The sequence below is a fragment of the Delphinapterus leucas genome, chromosome 7 (genome assembly GCF_059928025.1).
Source record: "Delphinapterus leucas isolate spDelLeu-1000000601 "Yukka" chromosome 7, BTC_Dleu_Yukka2, whole genome shotgun sequence".
NCBI lineage: Eukaryota > Metazoa > Chordata > Mammalia > Artiodactyla > Monodontidae > Delphinapterus > Delphinapterus leucas.
Genome location: NC_143135.1, coordinates 78,743,762 through 78,765,469, shown reverse-complemented (window position 1 = coordinate 78,765,469; position 21,708 = coordinate 78,743,762). Strand labels below are relative to the sequence as shown.

The 21,708-nt window shown below is 41.4% G+C and overlaps 1 protein-coding gene across 1 annotated transcript; it reads left to right on the top strand.

Annotated features, from left to right (window-relative positions):
* Positions 1-2,167: 2,167 nt before the first annotated feature.
* Positions 2,168-9,880, top strand: LOC149748793 (tripartite motif-containing protein 77-like). The gene is made up of 5 exons (XM_089915882.1): positions 2,168-2,395; positions 5,525-5,689; positions 6,718-6,740; positions 7,466-7,563; positions 8,866-9,880. The coding sequence occupies exons 1-5, from the start codon at positions 2,168-2,170 to the stop codon at positions 9,384-9,386; spliced, it is 1,035 nt and encodes a 344-aa protein (XP_089772008.1). The 3' UTR covers positions 9,387-9,880.
* Positions 9,881-21,708: the final 11,828 nt, after the last annotated feature.

Here is a 21,708-nt window from a genome sequence, read left to right as displayed (position 1 = left end):
CTCTGGAGCTCCTGTAAGCAGCGCTCTTTATCCCCTATCCTCGTGCACCAGGAAACAAAGAGGGAAGAAAAAGTTTCTTGCCTCTTCGGCAACTCCAGACGTTTTCCCGGACTCCCTCCCGGCCAGCCGTGGCGCACTAACCCCTTCAGGCTGTTTTCACGCCCCTAACCCCAGTCCTCTCCCTGTACTCTAACCGAAGCCGGAACCTCAGCTCCCAGCCCCGCCCGTCCCCGCGTGTGAGCAGACAAGCCTCTCGGGCTGGTGAGTGCCAGTCGGCCCTGATCCTCTGTGCGGGAATCTCTCTGCTTTGCCCTCCGCACCCGTGTTGCTGCGCTCTCCTCCGAGGCTCCGAAGCTTCCCCCCTCCGTCACCCGCAGTCTCCGCCCACGCAGGGGCTTCTAGTGTGTGGAAACCTTTCCTCCTTCTCGGCTCCCTCCCACTGGTGCAGGTCCCGTCCCTAACCTTTTGTCTGTTTTTTCTTTTTTCTTTTGCCCTACGCAGGTACGTGGGGAGTTTCTTGCCTTTTGGGAGGTCTGAGGTCTTCTGCCAGAGATCAGTGGGTGTTCTATAGGAGCGGTTCCGTGTGTAGATGTATTTCTGATGTATCTGTGGAGAGGAAGGTGATCTCCGCGTCTTACTCTTCCGCCATCTTCCCTCGTAGATCTTATTTTTTAGTGTCCGTCACTAATTTTGGAAGAGTCTCTCAAATTATTTCTTTAAATGTTTCTTTTGCTCTGTTATATCTTTATTTTCCTTCTGGAAATCTAATTACACAGATGCTAAACAGTGTTAAACAGCATTTAATGGTGTCCTTCTGCTCTTTGATGCTCTGTTCTGTTTTAATTTTTTACTCTTTGTTTTTCTTCTCTGTGTTTAGTTTTGGTATTTTATATTGACCTACCATTATGGTCACTGATACTTTTCTTTCTTGTATTGCATCTACTCCTGAACGCAAACACAAAATTCTCTGCATATATTATATCTAGCCTATCTGATTGTCTTATAGTTTTCATCCCTCTCCTGAAATTACCTATCTTGCATGTTGTCTACATTTTTTATAAAAGCCTTTAACATTCTAATCACAGTTATTTTAAATTCTTTGTCTGATGGTTCTAACAACTGTGTTGTATCTAAGTCTGGTTCTGATGACTGCTTTGCCTGTTCAGACTACATTTTTCTTGCCTTATGATATGCCTCATAATTTTTGTTGAACCCCTGACATATCACATATGACAGTAGATACTGTGCTAAGTTCTTTATTTATGCAGTAGTGAGCACAAACTTTCTTCTGTTAGGTCTTTAGTATAGGGATTTGTGTTAATTTAGTCAGAAATCGGCGTCTCCAGAATTAGGTTAACTATTGTTCAATGTCATTGTTAAGAACGCAGTTTCTTTCCGTCTTTTTTGTTATCCTTAGACTATTGTCTTTTCTCCTTAGGCTAGTTCACGTTGTGACCACAAGATGGCTATGCAAATGGGTATTGTATCCAAAAAATGTCCAGAAACAGAAAAGACAGGTTTTTTTAAAAAATTCCACGCATCTCTTCTGAAGCAAGAAAATCTTTTCTGGAATTGTCCTAGGAGTCTTAGTTTTTTATTTCATTTGCCAGAATTGGAACAAATACCCTGTGCTAACCAATCAGAGAGAGGAAAAAAGGGGAAAATTGTGATAGTTTTGGACACAATATGACCCACTGCCTATGAATGAGCCCAGAACCTCTGATTTCTTTGTCTTTGAAAGAGAGATAATATATGTGAAAAATCCTGGATTTCTAATAGGGAAATGAGAAGTAGTGCTGGAGGCCACTGTAAGAAAATAATAATGCATTTTACCAGTCTTTAGGACTCTCTTTGTGCCTCGCCATCCTATTCAAAACATGGCCTGTCCTCCTACAGTACATATGTGTATTAGTGAGAGAAGGCTCAAAGCTCAACTCACATGCCAAGGGTAAAGAATGTCCTTTCCTTTTATTTTCTCAGAAACATGGAATCTGCTTTCACGCAGTGTTTCCCCAGTGAGTTCATCTGCTCCATCTGCAAGGACAATTTCACAGACCCTGTCACCATTAGCTGTGGGCACAGATTTTGTACTCCTTGCCTCTGTCTCTTGTGGGAAGATGTCCAAACAGCTCCTTGCTGTCCTGTGTGCAAGGCAGTATCTCCGAAAATGGACTTCAAAAGCACTATTTTTGCTAAGGAGCGTGTTCTTCCTACCAGAGGATCAGTTGTCTGCCAGTTACCTAGCTCTGCCAAGCAGATGTGTAGCGTACACCAAGTGATAAAGCTCTACTTCTGTCAAACTGACAAGAGCCTGCTGTGTTTGTTCTGCTCTCATTCCCCAGAGCATGCCACGCATGAACACTATCCAGTAAAGCAGGTTGCAGAGCGCTACAGGGTAAGTGATATCTCTGAATGCCTTTGAAATGTGGACGACCCTGTATCTGATAGGCAATGAGGCAAATACGTTGATTGTTATTATTATTTTATGTAGGAAACAAATCGAATTTCTGAACACCATGTGCCAGGCACTATTCTGAAATCTAGGGATAAAGCAGTGAAGAAACTAGACAACATTCTTGTTCTCCTGAAGTTTAAATTCTGTTGGGCTGAAAGACAGGAATGATGATGAAATTGATGAGAATTAGGGTGCTGGTATTTCAGTGTAAGTAACGTGCTGGATAAATCTCTAGTTTCAGTAACAGTCATTGGCTCCTACAACTATGATTACGATGATCCTGTTCTAATTATAGCAGATTTAGAAACACTGGCCAATATTTTCTTATAGTGCCTTAGGAAAACTGAGGGCTAATATTTCACGATTAAATATAAAGCAAGATTCACTTCTGAAAATTGACCAGGTTACTACAATATCAGTGTTAGATTCCTCAGATAATAGATTACATTTTCTAAATTTAGGCATTCTATTTTTGGTTGATCTCTCAGATTTATCAGTTAGTGTTCCCAAGGAAAATCACTGACATCTCTGCTCTCTTTACTGTTTGTCCCATGTTCATACCCTTCTATCTTCTTTTAAGTATCTGAAATGTACTACCTTTGCTTTTCTAGTACTCCAATTTATGGTTATTTTGCAGGAGAACCTTCTGATGCAAATGAAATCTATTTGGAAAAAGAAAAAAGAAAATCAGAGAAATATAAAAAAAGTGACCAACATATTCAGAGTATGGGAGGTAAGCAGTAGACCCTGTATCCACTGGAAGCAGCTTGGACAAATATCCTTTTAACTTACAGTGGAAGAACTTGAATTAAATCATAATGTCCCCTGAGTGAGTGATCAGAGAGAGCTACATACATGACCTTCAATATAGGATTTCATGTTGAATGAACCCAAAATGTAACTAAAAGATTTTTCCTGATTTTCTTGATAAAGCAATGTCTACCACTAATATTGTACTTTAGCAGGGACAAGAAAATGCAGTATCACAAAACAAAATGCAATGGTCACTGGGATGGAGGTAAAAATAGAGTTCTGTAGGAGATTAATAAACTTTGAATGTTAAGAAAAGCTTCTCAAACAAGTAAACATCATCCCAATGCTAATGTGTTAGTAGAATCTGTAAATTCATGGGTGTTTATGACACAGACACCTAAGGGACAAGAAAGCTAAAAATGAGACAAATCATGGAATTGTCTGGGACCTGCAAGTAGCTCCTGTTAATTAGTACATAGGGCATGAAGCAGGCAGTGAGAGTTATGGCTAGAAATGTAATTATAACCATGGCAAGATTGTGAACGTCTACCTAAGGATTTGGGGTTGTATCGTTCATTGATTCAAATATATGAACTGGGAACCTGAAACTGAAGGTTTAATAAAAATAAACTACATTTTTATTTTCAAAGAACTCAATCACTTCTAAAGAAGACATATCAACAGGCTATGGTATAGAATATGTCATTGAACAGAAATCTGTATACAGTGCTGTGAAAATACCAAAGGCAATAATAAAATTATCTTGATCATTAGGATGGATTTCCTAATAAACCACTCATTCATAGGAGGGCATATGATGCATTGCTCACTGTTCTAGGCTCACAAAAAGATACAGAAATGGACAAAAATCACTGACCTCAGTTGGTTATAATCTAGTAAGAGAAGTCATGTAACAAAAAAAAAAGAGTAGCATTTATAATATCTCACATTTGTAAGTTCTTGGGAGAAAATTAAAGCAGAGATGTGTATAAATAGAACAGGCTTGGAGAGAAAGTATGCTGGTCAGGGAAGACTCATTATGAACGTTACATCAGGGTAGAGACCTAAAGAAGCGAAGGGAGTGAACCAGCAGTTCTCTGAGAACCCATCCTTCTGGAGCAGAGAAAACAGAAGGTATGGTCCAAAAGTTTGGGTTCCCCCCTCACCCCCCCACCAAGTTCAAATGTTGAAATTCTAACCCCCAAAGTGATGGTGTTAGGAGGTCGTGCCTTTGGGAGGTGAGTAGGTCATGAAGGCAGAGTCCTTATGAGTGGGATTCTCATAAAAGAAGCCCTGTGGAGGCTTGCCCCTCCTGCCATGTGAGGACACAACCAAAAGATGACTATCTAGTCAAGACATGGAAGCAACCTAAATGTCCATCAGCAGATGAATGGATAAAGAAGACGTAGTATACTTATACAATGGAATACTACTCAGCCACGAAAAAGGATGAAATAATGCCATTTGCAACAACATGGATGGACCTAGAGATTACCATATTACGGGAATTAAGTCAGAGAAAGACAAATATCATATGATATCACTTATATGTGGAATCTAAAAATAAAAATGATACAAATGAACTTATTTACAAACCAGAAATCGACCGACAGGCATAGAAAAAAACTTATGGTTACCAAAGGGGAAAGTGGGGGAAGGATAAATTAGGAGTTTGGGATTAACATATACACACTACTATATATAAAATAGATAAACAACAAGGACCTACTTTATAGCACAGGGAACTATATTCAATATCTTGAAATAACCTATAATGGAAAAGAATTGGGAAAAAACAGAATATAGATATATGCATATATATATGTATGTATAACCAAATCACTTTGCTGTATACCTGAAATTAATACAATATTGTAAATCAACTACACTTCAATAAAAAAGATACATGCATATGGTAAAAAAGTGAAAACCAAGTATGTGAATGTGCTTTGTAAAGTGGAATATATTTTAATCATTATTAAGCAAAAAAAAAAAAAAAAAAAGATAGCTATCTAGTCAGTGGCTCTCACCATACACCAAATCTGCTGGCACTGATCTTGGATTTCCCACCTTACTGAACTGTGTGAAGTAAATTCTGTTATTTATAAGTTATACAATCTATTGTGCTTTTGTTATAGTAGCCCAAACAAACTAAGACAAGTATTCTATACATAACATGTAGACAATAGATGATAAGAGAAGAATAAAACCATCCAGATACATGATCTAATGAATCCAATGTCACTGCAGGGTTTTGTAAATCTACGGATGGTGATGATAGGAGCTGAATACCCTAAGGTATATCAATATCTCCAGGAAGAAAAGCAAAAACATTTAGAGATGTTGGCAATTGAAGGCAAGATTGTTTTTCAGCGACTCAGGAGAAATGTAGCCAGAATGGTTCATATGGGGAAACTCCTGAGAAGAATATATGAGGAGCTGAAGGAACTGTGCCTTAAAGCAGACGTGGACATGCTCCAGGTAAGGACTAAGGAAGGACGTTAGGGTGCTGAACACCAGCCTGCTTGGAAAGCATTTATATCCACTGGAGTTATATCCTTTTTGGCCTCCATTATTTTTCTGGTTCCAAAGTCCAGATTCTTCTTCTGCCTCTATGATGGCGAGTTTTGCTCCTCCAGTATAATCTGGAGACGAAACATCACTTTCGCCTTATATGGAAGAAGGATAACTGTGTGGAAAGGTTCAAGTAACACATCCAGAAGAAAATCTCCCAAACCTTCTTGTTCTATTCCTCTACTATACAGTTAGCCTTCCATATCCCTATAGGTTTCACATCCGGGGATTCAACCAACTGCCGGTGGAAAATATATATTTTTTAAAAACCCAGAAATTTCCAAAAAGCAGAACTTTCATTTGTCAATGCTGACAACTGTTTACACAGCATTTACATTACATTAGGTATTATAAGTAATCTAGAGGTGATTAAAGCATACAGGAAATTGTGCATACATTATATGGAAATACTGTGCCATTTTATATAAGAGTTTTGAGCATCCATGGATTTTGGTATACAAGGGGCCCTGGAATGAATTCGCCTCATATACTCAGGGACGACTATATTTACAGTTTCTGACCAGCTGCAAGAGAGCAGCTTGTGAGCAGATAATTTAACTTTGTATGTGTACTTGGTAATATGTGTGAATATGGGATGTATGCCTTCTTTCTGTTGTGAAGTTCTAGCTTTCATACCCTTATAAGAACTTTGCGGAACGCTGTGAATCCTGCTGTAGATTACAACAAAGCACAGCCATTCGTGCACCCTAAGAACATCTTCTGACTTTCAATTTTATAAGAGTATGATTTTATCAACTGTATGTAAATGTGAGACTGGGTTTCATCTTTTTAAGGATAAGGGAAATGGCAAATGATTTTCCCCAAGGAAGAAAACTGGAGATAGTGAATTTCCCAGTATAATCTCATATCCTCAAACTAGACTAAACAGGAGAGCTTTTGCTGAAAGCTAAGCCTTCCTTTCTTTCTCTTTACAGGGTGTGGGAGACACAATGAAAAGGTAAGTTTGCCCCCTATTCAAATCATGGTAATTGTGATAATGATCAGGCTATTTCTGTTGAGATGGACCCTCCCTTTTTAATGAGAAGTTTCTTTCTGTCTGCGTTTATTCCTTCCTTCTCTAAAAGTCTGCCAGGTTTTATATAGTCTACCCTTAGGTGAAAGTAGGGTTAAGGGGAGTGTAGTTTCAGTTGCAAGCCTTACTGTAGAAGTTGCAAAGAGACAACTATTTTTGCTGCCCCCCTAATTTCCAAATTCTAATTATCGATATTTGAGGATTATTCCTGGTCATCTATGGGAAAGGCAGATAAGCTCAGAGAGGCAGCAGGTAGACGGATGCTGAGACGAGGAGGGAGGTAGAATCATCAAGAAAGAACATACGATAGTGCTGAGGATCCATATGTATCAGATGGCAAATTCTAACTATTTGCCACCTATTAGATTTCAGGAATTAAATGAGAATTGCTGTGTGGATCCCCTAGGGAAGCTAGAAGAGAGGAAACAGACACAATTATGATTGAGGTGACATATTCTACTAAGATTGATATGCTAAGAGCAGGGAAACAGATTGTAAAATATAATAGCAACTGTAGTGTTCCTCCATCTGAGGAGTTAAATTCACACCCTTCATACCTAATTATGAGGATTCTGATGCAGCCCCATCAGTGGACTGCTAATGGTACCTTTGGGCCTGTTAGTAAGTGGGTCTTTTTTTTTTTTTTACAGGAGTCAGTTAATGCAGCTGTACATTCCTCAGCCTATGGACCCACAGCTCAGTACATGGGCCATCACTGGGATGTTGGAAAGGCTTAACAACTTCCGAGGTAAGAGGCAGCTCTCTGGGTGAAGGCAGTAATATTTCCTTCACGACTAGATACGTGCTGGTGATCTCTCTTCATTGCTCTGTCTGTTCTTTGCAGAGAACAGGGAAGCAGGCACTGCTTTATAACTAACTTTATAATTTATTGTTAATTATCAGTCAGAAAGCTAACTGAAGCCTGTCAAAAACAATCAATCGCATATGACAGTTTCTTATATAGTTACTTGTGGTGAGTTAAAATTTAAAAAAAAGAACACTCTGCCCTATAAAACTGCATATCCATTCAGTGTATTTCATCTTGTAGTTAACTGTGGTTATATGCGGATATTCAGATTCTTAGAATCACCTTAATGTTGTTATTTAAATGTTTATCTGAATATTGAATGTAATAATTACATTTGAAAAATCACAAGACTTTTAAAAAGCTTAAAAGTATTTTTATATACAACAAGTACAACCATAAAACAAATTGAACCCATGATTTGTTGCATAGAGGGCCCCTTAAGACAAATGCAACTGAAGGGTGAGCCTGGCAGACAAAGGAGAAGCAGGCCTGAGATGGGATGAGTTGGATTCTGATTCAGTGGTGGCTCCATTAGAAATCCTAAGAGAGAAATCACTTCTAAAAAATGGCACAGATGGGTTTTTGGTTTATTTTATTTTTGCTTGCTTAAATGTTAAGCAATGTGATCACTATTTAGGACTAAAAAGAAAAACAATATCATATTTAAAGTATAATGTATAATATATTTGTTACTATTTTATTTTGTGACAGTGGATTAATGAGAGGACTTAAGTGAATTAAGGGCCATTTTGCTATTTTCTTTTTTTGTTTTGTTGTTTTTTTGCTATTTTCTTGACATCTATGAATGAACTCCCCAGTTTTTGAGGAGTTAGTTAGTAAAAATAAGCCAGAGGCTGATATCCCACATCTTTATGTATTCTCAAAATTTTCCTTCATCTAGTTGTACGATTAGAGATTTTCTGGCTCTTTAGATAGACAAGAAGCCCTTCCTGTTCTTTCTCTGGATTTCCAGTGACACACTCTGTCTAGTCACCTTTGGTAAAGGGGTGTTCTGGAGCTAGCTCGTACTGACACACTCATGCGAGCGAATTGTTACAAGTTCCAGAATTTTAGGAGCAATTACTAAATGGCTGGCACCTTGAAAATGGTCACGGTGGGCTGGAATATTCCCAGCAAATAAGACAAACCAGCTTTGCTTTGTTCCAGAGATTTGGTTGCTAGACCTCTGCCACAATACCACCACACTTGTCCGTCCCTCAGAACTTTAAAACTCTGTTCTTTGACTTTGCTGTTTTCTTTTTACTGAAGTGTATGTTACGTTGGATCATAAAATAAGAAATTGTCATGTGGCTCTGACTGAAGACCTGAGACGTTTGCAGTGCAGTCCTGACCATCAAGACGTGCCCCGTAATCCAGCAAGTTCAGAGAATACTCCTTCATGGGGTGCTCAGACCTTCACCACTGGCAAACATTACTGGGAGGTGAATGTGGGAAACTCTCGTAACTGGATTATAGGACTTTGCAAGGAATCCTGGACAAGTAGGAATGATATGCTACTTAACTCTGAGGATATTTTTCTACTTCTGTGTGTCAGCGTGGAGGACCATTTCAGTCTCTTTTCTACATTCCCACTCTTACCCCATTATATCCAAAGACCCCAGGGCTGGATAGGGGTGTTTCTAGATTATGAATGTGGTATAATAAGCTTTATTAATGTTGCCAGAAGTTCCCTCATTTGTAATTTCCTCTCACGCTCTTTCTCTTTCCCTCTCAGACCTTTCATTTGGTGTGGACCCAAATGATCAGGAACAGCTCACAAACCTGACCAAGGTCTCGGCAGTTCTAATAGCTGAGGGTCTTCTATCCAGGTGACTTCTAGAATGGGGAAAATCAATTATACTTCACTGTGTTTAACTTCATTTTACCTTCAGGAGATATCATGGCTGCGTTATTTTCTAAATGGTGATAATGTTAACGATGTACATTTGTCTTTTCTGTTTTATTTAAATAAAAGTAATCTCTTTTATTTTACTGGGTAGGATACATGTACTTTTCATTTGCCATCTGAAGTTGCTAGAGATTAAAGAATACATGGGTGTGGAAACTCAGCCAAATGCATGAACAGAAAGCACAGAGGCTTCTCCTTCCAGAGAGTCCTTGTCAAGACTCAAGGGCAGCGTAGAATTCTCTTCTCCCTGCACTCATCTGGCTAAATCCTATTCCTCTTGTAATCCTCAGTTTACCAAACTAGATTAGGTCCATTATAATATGACCTCAAGAACAGCTTATTCTTTCTCTTTGTAAAACTCACAATAGATTTTGGGTCTTCTTTTCTAGTTTGCAGACTGCAAGAAGTGAAGGCCAACATTAGTCCTCTTCCCAGCCACATTCCAGGGATGAAACACCAGGTTAAGGATATGAGAGACATCAAAAATATATTGGAACAAATGAATGAATGTGTAGGAAAATTATTAAGAGCAAAGGCTATATAAGGAAAAAAAGTTACTATAATGTAGACACAATTAGCAGCTCAAGATGTGATGAGAAATATTAAAGATGTGAATTAAGTTATTGTTCAGGTACATGGCTCAGAAATTCATTTTAACTAGCAAAATATAGACTGTGTATGACTTGATTCCTCAATGTTGCTATTAGTAGCTCTCAATGATGAACAGAGATTTTTAGGAACATACACATATTTTATCAGAGTGGTAGTAGTATAGATAATAAGACCTAGATACTTGGATACTGCAGTACTTTTAAGGAAGATATGTAGAGTGAAAATACCTTGAATATACATTTTCAAGGATGGACAATAAACTTTATTTCTTACAGGCACAAAACATCCAAGCTGTTAACAGTCAAATTTCATTTCAGAGAGTGTCACTGACTTAGATCTTACAACTTTGTAAAGTGATCAGACATTGAAATCAGTCTCTTTGGGGTTGTGTTGTCCAGCATAATGACTCTAGTTAACACTGATGTATGATAGATAGGAAAGCTGTTAAAAGAGTAGATTCTAGCAGAGCTTATCATAAGGAAAAACAATTTTTTCTTTTTCTTCTATTTTAGAAGAATCAATCTTTCTCTCCTCACTCCACTTTCTCCTTCTATCTCTCCATCTTTTTTTTTTTTACATCTTTATTGGAGTATATCTCTCCAACTTTTGCTCTCTCTCTTCAAAGAGAAGTTGCTTAGGGAAGAATTTGGGGATTATGTGTATTTCTATGAAGTTGTAGTGGAAAAGAAATTATAACTAGATTTCCAGATATTTGCTTAGGGATTTAAAGCAATCTAATAATGCCCTCATCTTTGGAAGGAGTCCCAGAATTGTTGCATACTGAAAAGTTTTGTATTGACTCTGGCACTGGCCAAAATGGAAGAAATTCTCCATAGTCTGTCTCACTTACAGATTTGAACTGACCATAAAAATTAGCCATGTGAGGAATGTGAAAAATTAAAACTAGAAAGTGAAATGAGGAGAGAAGTTAAGACTTGAATAATTACCCACAGTGGAGGTGAGTTGGTGGAATTATTTTTCCTCTTCTCCTTCCTGGCATTGACTGAACTGAAGGAAGACTCAGTTCTCTGATCTGCACAGCATGCGCATGCAGCAGAAGCTCAAACATAAACACCTGGTTTCTAGTCAGGGGACCAGGAAAAGAGGGTCCCGCAAACAGGAAAGTGTGAGGGGAAATCACTTTTTTCTTTTCATCCTCTCTTCTTCTCTTCCAGTGCCGCCCCAGGATCAGCCACAGTCAGAAAGGCACAGTGAGTGGCAACAGTAAAATGGCAGATGGGGACGCTTTGTCCCAAGAGAGCCCTTTTCTCCTTTTTCCAGAGGAACTGCAGAAAGAGACCCCTACTGTCCAAAGTGGGGTGTGTGCGTGAAATCTTCTTAAGTGTTTTCTATTGTTGCTTTGACTTGAGGACCACCACAGTCCTATAGGGGCAGAAGGTGGTGTTAACTCTGGAAGAATCTCCGGTTTTCGAGGCTTGCTTATAAATGGTGTAAGGAGAAAGCAGAGAAGTCTTTAATCTGGGCTGGATTTTCCCCACCACTGGGACAATACCAACCCCCCTGCCCCCTGAGTGTTCTAAAAGCTATGCCCTGTACCGTGAGGATTTTTCACTCTGGATAGTGGGAACTATTCCCAGCCCTGTGTGACCTGAGGTATTGTTCCATCTACCCCTTTGGGGTGGTTCTTTCCTTGATCTTGGATATTTTCCTCACAAGCATTCACTGATCTGTACTCAGATGTAGGCTCCTGCTGTGGGAGCTCTCTGGAGCTCTCTTCTGTGCAACTCTACCCTCAACTAGTACTCAATCCTGGGAACTCCAGCCACCTTGGTTTTACTGAACTTCCAACCCTGTCTCTTCAACTCGGGGAGACCACTGGGCTCTGTCTGGGTTCCCCCTCCCTGTGACAAGTCTAGAAATCTCCAGGCAGTAAAATGGGACTGTCATAAGGCTCCCTTCCTTTGGTCCCTCTCTCTAAGTTTACTCTCCTGTGATGCTTATTGTCAAATGTCTGAAAACTGTTGCCTTTATATGTCACATTTCTGGGTTGTCCTTGTTTAAGATAGAAGAGCAAATCCCATCCCTGCTGCTTCATTTTTGCTCAAAAGAGAAGTCTGAGAGTAATTTATTAAATTACAGATTCAATTCTGTTAATGGATATCCAGCTATTCATTTTACTTACTTTTATCTTAGTGGGCTTTAGTAGTGTGTATCTTCCAATGAATTTACCCATTTCATCTAGACTGTCAAGTTTATCAACATTGGCCTTTGCTAGATATTTGTTTTGCTGAATAAATGACGTATGCCAGGTTTTGATGATGTTGCAGTGGGGGCTTCCATTTGAGTTTCTGGAAACTAGATTCTAAGCCCTGGTTGCACTGTAAGCTGTGGGTCCCAGCAAAGGGTGATGTGGGATGAGTGTTCCCCCTCTATTCCATCCCCATGGCAGGAAGTACCCACTGGAAAGAGAAGCTCTTCTGGGTGGTTACTAAGCATTGATCTGACTTAGAAGAGGAGGAATCCCATGACCTTTGAGGCAAATGAGTCAGTGCTGGGTCAAGAAGGAAGAGGGGTGAGAATTCCAGGATCATGGTCACTACGGTCCATCAGGACCCTGCCTTGCTAGGTGACTCCCAGGTTTAGATATTCCCATTCAGGGGCTAAGGACCCGTGGCACTGGATCACCCAACCCTCGTGGGCCCAGTGTTTTAGAAGCCTGCAGTCAGGATTGCTTCAGTATTGCTAAGCACCACCCAGTGCTTTGGATAAGAGCTTTCCTTTGTTTTTGTTTTTCTGGGGGGCAGGGCTGCTAGGCATGTGGGATCGTAGTTCCCTGACCAGGGGTTGAACCCACACCCCCTACGGTGGAAGCCTGGATTCTTAACCACTGGACCACTGGGAACGTCCAAGAGCTTTCCTAATTCCTTTGAGCACTTCTTAACCCTGGTAACACCTAAGCACTGCCCTATGCAGGAAGGAACTTCAAAGTCTCCCAACATCATGTACTGAACAACCTATCATTTCCTCACTGTGTGTTCTTGGTCTTGTCAAAGATTAGTTGACTGTATAGGCACAGGTTAATTTCCTGGCTCTCAATCCTGTTCTATTGGTCTATGTACCTTTTTATGCCAGTACCATATCACTTTGATTACTGTAGCTTTGGAATATAGTTTGAAATCGGACATATGACGTTCTTTAATGAGGCTATACTTAGATTTACTTAGCCGTTTCACCAGTAATGGAATAGAGATTGTCCAGAGTTTCTTTTTTATTATTATTTTGGTGATTGTATATTATGTTGTTATGACCAATTTGTACCTGCCACATATAGCACTTGTTCTTGTCTAGATTATTCAATCAGGATTCTAAATATGTTCAACTTGAATTTCACTAGAGATTGATTTCCAAGAGAATTGTACCAATTTTTACTCCCATAACATGAGATATTTTGCGTTCCTCTTGTCATCACCAGAGCTTAATATTTTTTAAAAATATTATTTTAATGTTATTAAAATAACATAATATTATGTTAATTTAAAAAATATCTGAAGGTAGTGATTGTGATTTTAATTTTTATTTCTCTGATTTCCTATGAGTTTGAGCATCTTTTTATGTATATCTGCCTTTCTTTCCTGTGAACTTATTCTTTGTCCTTCTGTGCTTGGGGTAGTGGGCTTATATTGGTCTTATAGATTTTCAGGTCTCTTGGTATATTCTGGTCACTTATCCTTTGCTAGTTTTATGGATTACAGTGTTTTTCCCAGCATTTCTCTTCCATTAAGATGACTTTTGATAACAGAAATGCTTAATGTTTGTAGTTAATTGATCATTTTTCTTATTCAACTTGTGGTTTTTGTTTCTTTATTAGGAAATCACTGTGTAACAAAGGGTCAAAAAGGTTTTCTTTTAATATTCACTCCTTTTAAAATGATGAATTTGTCTTTCCCATTGAACTCAATCCACATGAAATTGATTTTCGTGGATGGCATTAGGTAAATACCACAGCAGACTTATTGAGAAGTCTATTTTACACCCACATGCAATGCGTGCCTGTTCAGGCATCAATCAGACATTCATACATCAGGTGAGTTTGAGGCTTTCTCTTTGGTTCCTGTGGTCATTTTCTCCATCTTGTGCCAATGGACCATGGCTTAATTGTTACAGCGTCCTGAGATCATAACATCTGCTACTGACATCTCAGAATATGTACTTGATATTTTGACCCAGGAAAGGACACTGCTTTAATATTGCTGATATCCATGTCTAGTGTAAAATTGCTGATACCCGTGTCTAGTGTAAAATTTGTATGTATACAGTAATCACTTAGAATCCTCTCATTTTAGGGCTGTATTCCCAGAAATTTAAATAATCCAATAATGCATATATGATTACAAAGTCTTTTCTGACTAATCTTCTAGAAAGTAAATTGAACTCACTAACGTTTTACCTACTTACATCTAGAGTATTTTTTGGCTATTGTTTGTTTCCTGTATTTTCTAAACTAAAGAAAGTAGGTTTTCTTCTTTTTATAGTAAGCAAATGACTCAAAAAATATAACTGTGTATATCTTCCATGAAAATAATCTATTTTCCAAAATGTTTCACTAATTTTCTGAATCCCCAACATTCTATTTAAAGTCTTAAGCTCTCTCATTAAACTTTTTTCATTAAGAAGTACATAAACAACCCTTTTGGACCATTTAGTGTATAATATTGTGTAGGGAAGACTAGCTCCTTTGGCTGATTGGAGTTGCTCTGGGACTAGCAGGAGGGATGTGGGAAGCCTGGGCTCTGCTTGTGAGGAGTATGTGTGTGCCTGCTGGCTCCCTTGGCAGGGCAGAAATGGCAGATTGAAACTGCCCCAACACGTGCCCAGCCTGAGCCTAGCAAACACTCCAGCCCCATGAAGCATACTTCACATCGCAGCTCTGCATTGGACCAAGGGCTGCCAGGGCCCGGGGAAGAGCTGGCTGTAGAATGCACAGGCTTCTTGGACTGGGGAGGCATCTGAGCGGGGTGGGAGAGGCATTGCTGTAGTTTACCCAGCCGCACATCAGGAGAAGTCCTGATCTCTGACAGAGGCCAGACTGCCATAGCCCACTGCTCCGATACATGCGGAAAGCTCACGTGAGCCCGATGGCTCCACAGCAGGGCAGGGGGTGGCAGAGGCTGGGGAGAGTGATCGACTGTCAGGGACAAGAAGACTCAGACCAGAGGGTGTCTCTGAGCAGAGCCAGGTCAGCCTGGTGCTTGCACAGGTGGCGCATCAGTCTAATGAATTATAATCTCAAAGAACTGAGTGACAAAAATTTGGTTTTCCTATGGCTCTTTTCTTTCCTGCCTTTACTCCGGGACCAAAGAAAGTCCCCAGTCTCTGAACTACACAGCAGGAACTCACAGAAAAACTCCAAGAGACCCTCTCTTTCCCGTCAGAGGATCAGCAAAGAGGCCCCTGAAAACAGAAAAGTGTGGAGGTGGGGAGTCTCATTTTTTTCTTGTTTTCTCTCCCACCCCTGACCCAAGACCACGCTCAGTCATGAAGCTGCGCTGTGTAGCAACAGCAAAATGGCAGAGTGGTGCCAGTGGCATGGGCACCAGTGGCCCTGGGAGAGCCCTTCCTTCAGGCCAGAGTAATTGTGAGAAGGGGTGTCTGTTACTTGAAGAGTGCGGGTGGAACCGCCTTTAATTTCTCTGTTGTCTTTGCCTCTTTGTGCCACAGAAGGCATGGTTGCACAGGAGTGTAGAAGTGGGGTTAACTCTGGAACAAATCTTGACTTGCAAAGCGTGCTTTTAAACTCTGTTAGTGGGGAGAGAGAAGTCTTTAATCTGGGCTTGATTTCCCCACCAGAGGGGCAATCCCCTTGCGCGTCCTCTCCCCTATATCCCATGTAGTTCAAGGATTTCCCATTGTGAATGAGGAAACAACTATTCCCAGCCCTGTGTGAGATGCAGGATTGTTCTACTGGTTCTCTTTGGGTCCTCTTTTCTTGACCTGGAATATTTCCTCACAAACATTAATTGACCGGCATTCAGCTGCACACTCCACGTTTGGGGCCCCCTAGAGATGTCTGTCTCTGTCTCTGTCTCTCTGTGCAGCTTTACCCTCAAGCAGGCTTCAGTCCTGGGAACTCCAACCACCTTGACCTCCCTGAACTCGCATCTACACTCAGGGTGCCCCCACCCTGTGTTGTGACCTAGAAATCTTCAGGCAGTAAGGTGGGTCTATCACTGGGTTTCCCTCATTTGTTTCCTCTTTCTCAGGGTTCAGTGTCCTGTGCTGCCTATATAACAGGTTGAAATCATCCCTTCATACCACATATATTCAGAATTTTAAGTACAAAATAACATTCCTCCAAATTATTCCAATAAAATGTTATTCCAAAAATAACATTCCTACAAATCTGATTGTATGTCTTTTCTGAATAATTTTCAAGAAATAAATTAAATTCATTAGTTTTATACCTAACTACATATGGAATTTTTTAAAATATTGTCTGCTTCCTGTATTTCCCCAGACCAAAAAACAAAAAGTGTAGTTTAAGTAGTCAGCAATTCAAGAAATATGACTATGTGTGTTGTCCACAAAATAATCTGTTATTCAAATTTATTTTTGGAATCCTCAACATTCTCTTTAAGAACTTAATCTTTGGGCTTCCCTGGTGGCGCAGTGGTTGGGAATCTGCCTGCCAATGCAGGGAACACGGGTTCGAGCCCTGGTCTAGTAGGATCCCACATGCCCCGGAAAAACTAAGCCCGTGCGCCACAACTCCTGAGCCTGCGCTCTAGAGCCCACGAGCCACATTTACTGAGCCCGTGTGCCACAACTACTGAAGCCTGTGCGCCTAGAGCCCGTGCTCTGCAACAAGAGAAGCCACTGCAATGAGAAGCCTGTGTACCACAAGGAAGAGTAGCCCCCGCTCGTCGCAACTAGAGAAAGCCCCCTGCCCAGCAACGAAGACCCAACGCAGCCAAAAATAAATAAAATAAATTAAAAAAAACTTAATCGTCATCTTTATGCTTTTTTCTTTATAGTTAATCAATGGTAATGAATCAATTTGTGTCTAGTGATACTTTAGATCTGAGAAGTAAGAAATTTCCTAAGTCTTTGTTTCTTTGTAAATCAGCCTAATTCAGGGTTTCTCAAACGTTAGAAGTCATCAGAATTACCTGGAATGACTGATAAACTACAGATTTCAGGTCCCACTCACATGACTTTTGATTCAGGAGGTCTTGGGTGTAAGCCAAGAATTTGAATTTCTAACAAGGTTCAGGTGATGATGATACTGTTTGAATTGGAACCAAACTGAGAACCACTGGCCGAAGTAATTGTTTTATTCCATATTCTCTTCAACATTTCCTATTCTTCTGATTCATTTTATGTCTTTTTCAGTGGCTTATAACATTTCTTTTAATGACTATTCTCACTTATTAATCAGAAATTTTTGGTATCATAAGTGTTTCAAAACTACGTTCCTTTCAGAAATGTAATTTAGAAGGAAACTGTATATTATGTAAACTGTAAGAAAGATTATTGAGTAGCACACCGTAATCAAAACGCTACTGCCAATAAGACAATCATCTCATCTCATTTATTAATTTATTCACTCATCAAATATTTTAGTGCCCAGACACTGGGCATTATCTGTCTTTATCTGCAGATAAAGACATTATCTGCTGGGAATATGGCACTGAACACTTCCTTTATCTCTTGCAATTTAAACTATTATGTAAGAAAAGACCAGCGTTTATATAAAGAAAGACCTATCCTGGTCCTGAGGGTCAGTGGCGATTTGCCTGTAAAATAGATTTTCTCTCTGAGGGTGAATTAGTGAGTAGGCTATACTAGAACAAGAGTAGGGAGAAGATTTCCAACTGATATGGGGATTGTACGTAACCAAGTCTGTCCACGATGTGCAACCCTGTGTTTCTTGCCAGACTGCCATCCAGCCCTGCTCATCAGTTAAACGCCACCTCCGTCCCTCCGACGCTTACCTTGAACTCATTCACTGCGTAAAGCCCCATCCCGTTACAGGCAGGACATTCAAGCTGTAAAACCAACGAAGAGAGTCCTGCAAGTGAGGGGCTCAGAATCTGGAGAAGGAAGCAGACAGCAGCAGTGGTGACAAAGCACTTCAGTCTGCAGGAACGCCTGGGCCGGGGTGGGGTAGGAAGGCCTCATAAGAAAGGTGAGGCTTCAGCCTGGGTGAAGAAGGGTCACTTCACTGAGAACAGGAAGGAAATGTGAGACAAAACTCAGCCTGGTCCCCAAGGCATGAACTGTATGAAGCAAGACCTTTAATTGCTCTTCAATCAATCAATCGTGGCTTCAAAAATATATACAGGTAAAATCTCTGAAGAATTGAGGACTGGGGCTTCCCTGGTGGTGCAGTGGTTGAGAATCCTCCTGCCAATGCAAGGGGACATGGGTTTGAGCCCTGGTCCGGGAAGATCCCACATGCTGCGGAGCAACAAAGCCCGTGCACCTCAACTACTAAGCCTGCATTCTAGAGCCTGCAAGCCACAAATACTGAAGCCGGCGCTCTAGAGCCCGCGAGCCACAACTACTGAGCCTGTGCTCTAGAGCCCGCGAGCCAAAACTACTGAAGCCGGCGCGCCTAGAGCCCGTGCACCGCAACAAGAGAAGCCACAGCAATGAGAAGCCCACGCACCACAATGAAGAGTAGCCCCCGCTCCCTGCAACTAGAGAAAGCCCACACCCAGCAACGAAGACCCAACGCAGCCAAAAATAAATAAATTTATATGAAAGAAAAAAAAAAGAATTGAGGACTGAATGAAGTGTCTGAGAGTGTGTCTTTGGTAATAAAGCTGAGAGTTAAAAAAAAAAAGAGCATTAAGTTGGAATCATACACACCACACATATATTTTTGTAACTACATCCAGCTCACAAAACAGGTGAGCAACCACAGCATATATTCTAGATAATCGGCCATGAGAGATGACTTTACTTTTAAAAAGATGGAGCCAACAAAATTTATCTCATGGTATCTTCATATTAAATAGCAATAAAAGGAGGTTAAAGTAGAAAAAGCTTAAATGACAATAAAGTATTATTGATTTACTTCGACTGGGAAGGTCTTCTCAGATAGGAAGTTGCTGGGTATAGTCAGGTTCCTGATTTATCCCTCATTATATGTGGCCAGTGTTTAACAAAGGGCTGACAGGAAAAGTGAAGGATCAAGCTGGGCACCTCCATATGAAGGAAATTTTAACAGTATTTAAAAACCTCACCTTTCCACTGTGATTATCAAGGAACACACAAACCCAACCCAGTATATACGTTTCTCTATATACTGCCAGCACTGGGGAAGTGGTCAAGAGACAGTCATGATTATCTTCCCCCTCACATAAAAGAAGAAATATGTCCTCAGATTCAGTGTACCATTCTTTCTTACCTAGGAACCCTTATGGAACCCTAGAGTCCCAAGAGTCACCCACATCCGGCTCCCAGTAATGGTTGCCAGAGGTCAAGTAATCCCCACCACATCAGTGATGCTTTTTTTTTTTTTTACTTTTGAGTAAATTTCAAACTTTTAGAAGATTATTTTTGAAAACCCAGGTAAAGATGGAAAACATTCACATTTCCAACTACTTTCTCTTTAAAACAATAATAAATAAACATGAGTTTGCATTAGTAATAACCAAATGAGCATCAAAGTTAGTAGGGTAGACACTTACGAACGTTCAAAATGTTTGGTAGGTTTCTCTAAGGTGACTTGATCTATGAAGGTGTGGTGGGAGGAAATGTGCTGCTTTCAGACCCTCAGTGAAGCTTTCACGTTGCCGTTCAGTAGTAACTGGCCCACTTCTGACTCAGGCCAAGTTCTGTGCTGGTCGGTTTTCACTCTGTTCTCCACAACCGGCACGGAAACAGGAAAGTTTAACAGTTCATTTCTTTGGCACAGTCCACACGCTGACACAGTGTAGGTTTTGTCTCTTCAAGTCTTGTTTGGTGACCCACACACACACACATTCGAGTCATTACTATTCTAATCAACCAACCAAAGACACCACTTCCCCCGCTCTCTAATTTCCACTAAAGGCCTTTGACATTTCTGACCCACATTGCTAGGTTCTAACGTTCTCAGCATGTGTGATTTCACTAGGAACTTCAAACACTGAAAGGCATTGAAACATTTCACTGAAATTTGCTTTTCCATCACACTGTGACTGGGAACGTGCATTTTCTTTTATTTATTTATTTTATTCTTTATTTTTGGCTGCGTTGGGTCTTTGTTGCTGGGCGCGGGCTTTCTCTAGTTGTGGTGAGCGGGGGCTACTCTTTGTTGTGGTGCACGGACTTCTCACTGTGGTGGCTTCACGTTGCGGAGCACAGCTGTAGGTGCACAGGCTTCAGTAGTTGTGGCACGTGGGCTCAATAGTTGTGGCTTGCGGGCTCTAGAGCGCAGGCTCAGTAGTTGTGGTGCACGGGCTTAGTTGCTCCGTGGCATGTGGGATCTTCCCGGACCAAGGATCGAACCCGTGTCCCCTTCACTGGCAGGCGGATTCCCAACCACTGCACCACCAGGGAAGCCCTGGAACGTGCATTTTCAGACGCAGAAGACTGACTGATTGACAACTGTAAAACGAACAGACGCAGAAGGCACATGAAAGGCAGTGCAACACGACCAAAGCAGGATATTCCTTGTTTTTGATAAAGCAACCCTTTAGAATAGGAGCTTTCTGGAGACACTGTGAAATGAATTTTCCTTGTAAAATTATTATCCATCTTCCACACGTTTGATGAATATGTGCAATCTATCTACGATCCCCAGATGTGACGGCTCCATCAGAAAAAAATAAATAACGGTACCAGGTGCCATTCCTGCGCCTTGTCCCAAGGCAGCCAGTGGAAGAGTCTATTTTACTCTCTTCTCCCCTCATTAAACAATAACAGCGGCAGAGGAGAGCATTTGGATTTGAACAAATGGCATCCAATACCTAACATGCGAAGCAACTCTTTCAAGCGTTAGATCCTAAGTGTCTGATGGTCCCAAGGATCAGGAGGGCTTATTTTTCTGAAGACGGCTGGCAGCAGGATCCCCCGTAGTCACCATCCCAATGCTGACGAGAATGCGTCATTATCCAGTCAGCAACCGGGGGGGTCCTCTCAGCTGGGTTCTTCATCACCGCCCGGTGGAAGCTGTTTTCCACATAGGACACCATCTGCCCCCGCGGCCCGGGCCAGGATGTCTGTGCGCCCTCGGCCGCCGCCTCCGGCCTGCGCGCTCCGCCCGCCCGCCTCGGCCCAACCAGCCAAACTTCAGCGGCAGGGGGTCGGCGGGGCGAGGGTCGCGCGGCGGCCGGCGGCCGGGAGCTCCTGCTTCCTCCGCCAACTTCGCTCCGCGCGGCCGAGAAGGCTCCCTCCGGACACTGGCTCCACACGCCTCCCCGGCTGCTCTCGGGAACTGCGGCTGCGGCTCCTCCCGGCCCCAGCGGGCCGGAGTTATTTTTAGAGAGTTCGGTGAGAAGGTAGGATGCGGGGGTGGAGGGCACCAGCCTCCCGCTCTTCCGCGCGCAGGACCGCCCCCTCCTCTCCGGGGCTCGCGCCGCCGCCCGGGGCCCCCGGGAAGCACTCGGGCACCG